At 41.6% G+C, this 9664-nt stretch overlaps 1 protein-coding gene across 3 annotated transcripts in view; it reads right to left on the reverse strand.

Annotated features, from left to right (window-relative positions):
* vaspb (vasodilator stimulated phosphoprotein b) overlaps nucleotides 1–8644 on the reverse strand; it is a 42527-nt gene extending 33883 nt beyond the window's left edge. Inside the window, exon 1 of one of the 3 annotated variants that reach the window (XM_056283174.1) lies at nucleotides 8127–8644. In XM_056283174.1, the coding sequence (XP_056139149.1) occupies nucleotides 8127–8131 (5 nt within the window). In that variant the 5' untranslated portion in view covers nucleotides 8132–8644. The remainder of the gene's footprint in view (nucleotides 1–8126) is intronic. The other 2 variants (XM_056283173.1, XM_056283172.1) reach the window with 2 other exon arrangements.
* Between the last annotated feature and the right edge of the window lie 1020 nt (nucleotides 8645–9664).

Here is a 9664-nt window from a genome sequence, read left to right on the forward strand (position 1 = left end):
CTTGAAATCTCCTACAACAGCAAAGAGAAACAAAGAAGTGAGAAAAGGAAGTTACTAAAAGTCTATGTGGGAGCAAGCAGTTTGCTTCTTGACAAACGTGATTATTGCTAGTTTCAAAAATGTACACACACACACACACACACACACATTATGGGGGGAGGAATTAAAGCGCTAAAGGCTCATTTCCGTATTTCAAGGGGCTGATTTTTTTTGCAGCATTACAGACAGCATCCTATGCCTCGGGATTTGTGGACTCCTTGGACTACAAATCAAGCCAAATGCCAGAGAAAATGTTTTAGCTCATTAAAGAACATAGCAAATCCTAAGCATTAGCTGTAAACAACCCCCCCCCACACACACACACACACGTGCCAATCTTAACATTCAGGAGAGAGAAAAAAAAAAGCCAAAACATTATTTTTCTGCCAATATCATACAGCCGTACTACATACGAAAGACAAGGATATGGGATTAGGACAAGGTTGTGTTTAAGTGCACGACCTCCAATGTTGCAATCAATGTGTGGAGCTCAAATAATAGACTGTTGAATTCGACTCGGTCATCACAGCACAGGCTCTATACAGCAAATGAGAGTTACAGCAATGTATAGCTCTGGTCTCCACATCAACTGAGACCAGCCTCTCCAGGTGAGCACAGAAATCGCATGACTACGATAAAAACAGAAAAAAAACTACCTAACAAGCCAAGACTACCTTGGCTTTACTCAAAGTCATCAGTGCCATAGGTAATGACAATTTGGGATGGAGGGGCTCTGAAACTGGTGGGACACAACCTGATAGTTTTAAGTTGACTTCTGAAACTTGCCAAGCATAGTTCCTGCTCTGAGAGACAGCACCCCTTTCAAAAGGTTAATATGTAGCTCGATGCTTGGAATGAACTTCCGCATGATGGTGACCTACGGTCAGCTCCTCCTTCAATCTGAAGTGGCCGCAGATCAGAAGTTTGTCCATGAAAGAGAGGTGCAAGTGCCATTCTGGGCGTTTCCCCAGTCATTACAGTACAGGTATGTAATGTCTGACAAACTTCCGTCCGAAATGAACAACCATCCATAGAATATCTCAGTACAAAACAGCTAAAATGAAAATGTATTGTTGAAAATAAAACCAAATACATTTCCAGATTTTAGCCTACCAAACACAAACATCTGAGGATGCCATCACCTACAGTTTGACAAAAGACAATTTATTTAAATAAACAGAGAGTGAAAACTGAAATTCAAGTCTTTACTCATACTCTCCACTTGTTATCCTTGATCATATCCTAATTCTCCACCACTGGGACAACTGAATTTCATCACAGGAGTAAAAGTTTTATCTGATCTTCAACCTGACATAAATGTTGACTTAAACATATCAAAATGCCCAGGATCAAGGATTGGGATAAAGAACATCTTCCCTCATCCTCTAGTCTTGTGCTTCTCCCATTTCTTCCCTTTTTCCTCATGCCTGCATCTTCTCACACAGGTCCTAGCATGTCACACACACACACACACACACACACACACACACACACACACACACACACACACACACACACACACACACACACACACACACACACACACACACACACACACACCACGCTGCAGGCTACTGCTTTTTGCCTCCATTAGTCAGCCACACTGAAACAAGGCATGTCTGTTATCTCAACTATTCTTTAATTGTGTTTCTCACTGTAGTTTTGTCTGCACAGATTCCGCTGAACTTTTTTCCATTTTGTCCTGCCATAAAAACTCACTTTCATTATGGCTATTGAAAAACTAGTCCCCCCCCCTCATTCTATAAACCTAAAGCCCTCAGCATTCTTTGTGTGCTGACACATCGATTGCCCTACAATCCTCTGGCATCATTTATCCAGCATCCCTCTAATGTTGTGGAAACACTGAATAGACGTGCTGGCATGGGGTTCTGGTCTTGGTGTCAGAGCACTTGAAGGAACTGGGGAAAATTCCTTCCTGTTTCTGAAGCAGTTGCGGGGCTGGAGGAGCACTCCATGTCCTTATTTGGAACCACTGAAACACCTCTCTTCTCCACACAGAGATCAGCTCCTTTTACAGGTTGGAGCACATCCTCCCTAACTTGGGCTGGGGAAGAGGCAGGAGAATGATGCTTGGTAAGACAGGGAAGACAGAGAAACTTCTCTCTGTTGTCCTGACTTGTAAGCTCTGCCCAATGCTAATAGGAGAGTTTCTACATTCAAGCCCAAAGTAGAGGAAAGAAAGGTAATGAGGTTTGATATCAGATTTCCAACCTCATTTCACTGGCAAATGACCTGGATAAATTATTTTAGCTTGACAGAGTATAAGACATGAAATTAGAACACTTTTTGTAATATCTGGTCAAACTCTTTCTACATCCTGACAGCTATCAAGTAAGTCGATGAACTGAGAAAAACATCTGGTCTCTGTGGCCGCCCTAGATGTTGTGAAGTGAGACAAAACATTTTCTCTGTACCGGCTTCTTATCAGCCAATCAGGAGAGTGCTTTGCAAGCCGGCCTCTCCATTGGTCCCTACTTGATGTCAATCAGTGTGTGTGTTTACGAGGCTCTTAGGTAGGCATGAGTGGGCGGATTCTTTACATATTCAAAATACAGCTAGCTCTTGCAAACGTCCACCTTTCTGCACTATCATCACTAATCCGATCCAAGCAGGACTTCTTAATATGTCCAGGAAGTAGGTGGAAATGTGGTTGTGTACTACAAAAAGAAAGTCTAGGGCAATCTACAAAATGACATTAAAACTAAAATTCTAAATTGTTCTAACAAGGATTACAATCATTATAGTTTGAGAACAAATGTGCATGAATCAGAATAAGTAACATCCAAGTTAACATTTATTGCCTGACTGCCTGAAACATTTTTTATTTATTCCGGTAGAAAGAAGCAGGCCATTTTTGACTTCTCAATTCAGTCAAATGTTACACTTGCAAGGCAAATCAATTCCATTCAAACAGGCCTGAGTAAAGCACTGTCACACAGAGAAAAACTGAAGGCTTCAAGCAGCAGCAAAGCTGGTGAAAACAAAAAAAGCTGTTTCTGCAAACACAATTACAGTCACATCACTAATCACTCACAACAATATCACTCATGCAGACAAGTTCTGTCTCCAACCTTGAATAAAGTTTAAAATTGTCTAAAAAATTTTTTTCATTTGTTAAACCCTGTGATACTATGGTTAATGTTGATGTTTCTATTGTTGTTTTTATTATTGTCACTGGCCATGTTATTAAAGTGACATGATCAAATCAAAATCAAAACAATCTTATTTGTATAGCCCAATATCACAAATTACAAATTCGTCTCAGTGGGCTTAACAGCAACACAACAGCCTGTCCTTAGACCCTCTCATCGGATAAGGAACAACTCCCTAAAAAAAAAACTAAAAAAAAAACCTTTAACAGGGAGAAAAAATAGGAAGAAACCTCAAGGAGAGCAACAGAGGAGGGATCTCAGTCCCAAGACGGACAACGTGCAATGGATGTTGTGTTTACGCAATTTACACAATACAACATTGAATGAGGATAACACAATTATAATGGACTTGTAAAATTTATGAAGAATATGATGCGCAGGATGCCAAGCAGTGTCCAGACGCCATCAGAAGAGTCCATGATGCGCAGAAAGTGTACAGAGATAACTCGCTGTACCAGCACCAGCCTCCATGGCCGGGTTAACGTCAGGAAGAGACATGAAACATAAGATTGTCAAAGATGGCTGACAATAAAAAGGCAGTTTTTACACGGACTGACATCCATTATGCACCATTATGGAATTGCACTCAAAGGAACCTCCTTTATCTTTGTGGCAATTAGTAGTGACCGGTTCTGACCATACATTATATAATCACAGCATCTCTGCCCATAGCACGCTTTGGTTTCACTATGATGCAAGGCCTGGACTCTCTAGTTGAGATAATGGGAGTCAAGGCACTCTCCTTGGACTGGGGTTGTACATCTTTAACTCACATCTTTCTACTCCTTCCACAGCAGTATGTTAACAAGCCATTTTGTCCTGCCTTAATCCCTATTGATGTGTTGGGAACGTTGCCAACTTTGCTGGAAAAAAATGCAAGCATGCAAAAGCCAAACAATACACAACAAATTAAATATTTATTCCATATTTTGAGTCTCTACTTTAACATCTATATCACTATATTGAGCAGAGTTATTTGCTACTGGTACAACATTCTCATTATAATGAAATGTGAAACAAAAGCCACTGAAAGAGATTTACAGAGGTTGTTTTCCATGTCTCAGAGTATGTTTATGTTTTAGTTTATGTTGTCACTAAAACCCAAGTTCATTTCTGATTTTCATCTTGACCAGTAATAGCCTTACCATTACAACATACTATGTAGGTTCATGTCTTCCAGTGTCAACAAGCATGGAAGTCCACACAATCTTCATGCTGAATTCAGACCTTTCAGTTTCCCCGAGAGAATGGGTTAGCTTGGGTTCCAAAGGTTAAGCATGCTAGACAACTAGTAAAGGGGATTAGGTGTTTGAGACGTTAAAAACATGCTGGTTTGGTAAAGGTTAGGGCTGGGGGTTAGAGAACATAAAATAGGTGAAATAATCCAAGGGAGGGAGGAACACAACAGCCCACACTAAAAAAAACAACAGCCACCACCGAGGAAAGTGGATTTGTCATGAAGGAGACAATAGAAGGTTTTGTGCATTGGGCAACTCCTGTAGCAAAGCGACTAATCCAAGGGGCAGGGAAGCATAAAGACCTATTTGTATGTGTGAGAAATTGAGAGGAACCAGCGAGGGTAAATTCTTACAGAGGGGGTAGAAACAATTGGTGTTTTGGTGAGAGAACCTATCAGAGAGCAAGACACTCCCATAATAAAAAGTGTGTTCATTGATGAAACCAGCAGACAGTGTAATCACTTAGACACCCTGTCACAGAAACTGCAACAACAGCTATGCCCTGCAGAGCCTTCTGAGGTACACATCGATGTGCATCTCTTTACGGTGTATGAAACAAAGTGATTATTCTCATTTCATTAGGTAAGGATTCCCACATGCATATTTGCCTTTGAAACTGTCATGGTATCTGTGGGGTACAGGCCAGTGTGTACGTGCACGCCAGGTGGTTTAACAGCTTGAATTTAAATTCACACTGAATTGTTGTGTATAACGTCTAAAACTAGCCTAGCTGCAATTTAGTAAAGGCATGGATCAGTGTGAAGTCCATAATCAATACTTCTGCATGCCTAGATCCATGGAAGTTTTGCCGTGATTACTGAAACTTTGGTCTTTGGAGATGCTCTGACACTCACTGAGACTTGAATTTCAGAATTAAGGTGAGTGTAATAGTTGTTTAATATTTAGATTTCTGAGATGGATTTTAGGGGAATCTGTTGCATAAAGGTTGAATAAGAGTTTATTTCACACTATGAAATTAGACTTTTATTTTTTAAATTCTTTTTAAAAAATCCATCATAAATGTAAAAAAGGAATCAAGGGAACAAGTAGAGACATGAAAACCAACATCCCAAATGCTACAGACATCATTAGGATTATTACACAACACCTTCCTTGCCAGGAACACCTCACTATCGTAAACACTAATGAGTTTGATTTGCCATCCCTAAGAGGACAGATATGAGAAAGAAGACATATATACTTTAAAAACAGCTGTTGGTCTGTATGACATCAGGCAAGATGGTAGCACCTAGGAAGCTCAACTGTGGAGCTATAGCACATTCCTGTTAGTCACACACACACACACACACACACACCCCCCAATTGTGGCCAAATCTAGAGTAGCCAACACAGATTTATAATACAGACAAGGCAGGAATAGACACACAAGGGAGAATGAGGAAGAAGACTGCTTCCCTGCTTTCAAGTTAGATCAATAATAAACTCAGACAAGAGTGCTAAGAGAAACCTCCTCCTACCACTCCAAAGACCCACTTTAGTATTGCTTTCAGGCACCTCCAGTTTCTATACTAAGCACAGAGAATAACTGAATGGATCGAAAACAGCCACATTATGCCCTCCTGTTTGTATGCCATTTGTGTGTGGAAGTATATTGTTAAGTATATTGTTAAGCTGCGTGGCAGCCACGCCGTTTGTTCAAGACAGGAGTCATTTAGTCACAGACAGACGGAACCAGTGAAACGCAGCAACAGTCGTGTCTCTGATAATAATAACAATGAATCAAAGATGATTCATTTCGGGTTTTGGGTGACACTTCCTGTGTCATCCAAGACAGAGATAACAAATCGGAAGGATCAGAATATAGCCCATTTGTCAGAAATGCTGATACAGGAAGTTTATTTTGAAGGGGCAAATGTATGTAGAAGTTTAAACGTTACAGAGCATGAAAAATAAATATATAATTGATATGAATTGTCTATTTAAAGAATGAGACAGCTCCCTTTCTTAATTTTTGAGGTAGAATGTGTTACAAAAACAGTAGCACCATAATCCATAAAAAACCAGTTAGGGTGGTCCATGAAGGTTACAGTGGTAAAGTACAGCATTATAAAGGCTTCTACCAACTGAAGAGGCACTACCAACTGAAGAGGCAGAATAAATTGAGATGGTATATCAAATTGTTTGCTCTGTTGGGATTAAGTGTTTGAACTTTTGACCAACTGACTGCCATCCTCTGTCAACATTTACATTCCATGAAGATGAGCGACAATGAACTCCAAATCTAACAGCATTCCATTCCTTACATATTGCACAAGGCAACGCCAATGGTTTAGTACAGTATCATTCAGTAAGGCCAGTCAAAAGCCTATCCAGATCAAGTGGCTCTTTTAATTATTAGGCCAGGTTGAAAGAAACCATTTTGAGGGAAAGAATCAAAATGCAATTATTCAGAAGTACAATGGACGCAGTGTCTTGGTGTAGACAGCTTGTACTATGTTGGATTTTTTAAGCATAATACATAAGTGCCTTTTGATGACAGGTGAGGGATTTAACTAGAAAACAAACAGACCCCTTAAATTAAATTGTGGGGTGTGCAGTACTTTGACTGTTGCAACAGTTAGTATGGAAAATGTGTGAACAAACAAAAAACTTGGACCAGCCCGTGGGCTAAGCTTAAATATACTGTTGTGGAAAGGCAGTGAGATAGGCTTCTGATGAAAAACAACAAAAACTAGTTGCTCAAGTTTGTCATCAACCTGAAATCTCTTCTGAACGTTTACAAAGATTTGTCCCATAGCTGGGCAAAGGCAAAGGCAAAGCTTGTTACCTCTTTTTGAAGCGGGAGACTTTGTGAATGTGGAGGGGTGGAGAGCAAGGCCAGAATAAGCCCTGGCTTCAAAGCATGTAATTGCCAACGCACAGGCTGTGACAGGATGTGGAATTCGTGGACTTGAGTGTTCCACAGAGCAATTTGGTTCCGGGTGCAACCCTTCCCCATTCTGTTCCCACAGGGAGAGAAATAGTAGAAATGCATCTTAATATGTGTGGCTGTGACACACATAGTCCACTATAGTACCGCATTCAAGTCTAATGAACAAATTACACAGAACCAAATGAAAGCAGCATCCTGCTACATCACAGGAAGCTAACAGATTGTAGCCGTGAGGTGAAACTGTCCATAAAGAGTTGGCGAAATAAACAAAACTGTCTCTTTTTTTTATTGTCGCTTGACCTGCTAATCTGACTTGCTTGCTGAATATTTCTGTTGGCACAAACTACAAACACTTGACTGGTAGGACCTGGCCATCGTGTTGGACGACATAAACGAGCAACTTCTGATCCACAAAGCAACCAAACGCTAGAAACGGTTACGAGAGTCCACGTAGGATCAGCAGCTCTTCAGCTGTGCGAACTACGATGGGATCAAATGGAGTAATAATAATAAAAATAATAACAACGATAACAGCCCCAGCCTTCGATGGATATTCCTCAAAACGTAAAGCGCCTTTTAACAAGTCCAAATCTGCGGGTCCTGCTATCAAAAGTTGTGCGGTCTGTACTTTAATTACGTCTCCTCACTATAGGTTGTGTTTGAAGCCTTCAGATGAATAACAGCCGCCCGGGTAAACTAGTGAACAACAGCAGCCCAAACCACCCAAACCCTGCGTAGTCCAACACACACACACACAATGAAGATCTGACCCGCTTTACTCACCTCATTGTTCGGCGAGAGCGGAGATCCTCTCCTTGTGTGCGGTTTGGATGACTTCAGACGCGAAATTCGGTATTTAAAAGCAAACTAATGAAATATTTTTTTTAAAAACCGACCAAACAAATCGGCGATACTCATTTACACCCGCCAAGCGGCAGCCGCCAGCAGAATAAAAGGAGCACACCTCGACGATTTCCTGGTTGTTGAGAGGGAGCGGGAGGTGGTGGATGAGAGGGGGGGGACAGGCTTGTCAACTCCAATCACTCCCCGCCGACACACGGAAGCACCGGGCTCAAGGAACGATCAGCACAGCGACAAATGTACAACTTTTTCTTTTTGTTGTTTTTCCCCCACTTGGCAGCGGTTTACGACACAATGCCGAAAATGTGCGCCAGATTCTCTTTTTTCCTCTCCTCCCGGCGCTTGCGAGGCTGTGTGATGGAGCCACCGGAGTCTGTGCCTCAGCATATCCAGCTTCGCAGCAGGCTGGTCTGTCCCGGCACCGCGGCTGAGCCGAGCCCTCCCCCGGCGGCCCACTCCCCCTCGCCCTGGCGGCTGTCCATGTCAGGTCAGCGGCGTGTCCCCAGGAGCAGAGCCTCTCCCAACCGCGTTCATATGAGGCAAAAACCTTACAGGAAAACCCCAAACAAAAAATGTTGGTTATGGGAGAAGTTTGCTAAATAGTACTTTACAAATATGTAAACAAGGACGAGAAGAGGTTTAAAAAAAATGACGGCCTTTTTTAAGATTCCTTAAAGTGCTATTTCTAATTAATGGGCAAAGAAGTAAAGGAGACATCACCTGAGGAATACGTTACATCTGCAATGGGCGTGAACATCGAGAAAGCCAGCATGTCTTTCAGCTCATGACACAAACATAAACATGTTAGTTTTTCTGTTGTGAGGACCCTCATTGACTACATTCATTCATTCATTCCCTAGCCCCTCACCCTTACATTAACCCATGGTAAAAACCTTAACCCTAGACCCAAGTTCTAACCCTAATTGATCCGTGAAGAAGTGAGGATTGGCCAAAGTGACCTTACATAGCAAAAAGAATGCCCTCATTCATGTAGTTAAAAGCTGAAATTAGTCCTCACAAATATAGCTGTAGAGGAACGCGCATGCACACACACACACACACACACACACACACACACACACACACACACACACACACACCAGTTAACCCTTCCAAGCAACAGTTTAGTCATGGCACATGACAACACTGTGCTTTGTGCCCATTTGGCCTGGCTATTTAAGACATGGCATGTTAAAGTTGTCTAGTAAACCCAGATTGATAAAGCAATATTACGCCTACAGTTAACTGAGAGAAGATCATGTATCTGATTGTGCATGTGTGAATGTATTTATGCACTTTGTGTTGTGCCGAACCCAGATTCCAGGCAGTTGACTGCTAGACTGTAATTTCAGGTTTCTGCCATCCTCCTCCTTACCACAGCTTTATTTTCATCACTTGACGTCAGTCAAATCCATTCAGAGCGCACCATCTCACATAAGACCTGTTGGACAGCAGTTATA

The sequence above is a fragment of the Lampris incognitus genome, chromosome 7, assembly GCF_029633865.1.
Source record: "Lampris incognitus isolate fLamInc1 chromosome 7, fLamInc1.hap2, whole genome shotgun sequence".
NCBI classification, from domain to species: Eukaryota; Metazoa; Chordata; class Actinopteri; order Lampriformes; family Lampridae; genus Lampris; species Lampris incognitus.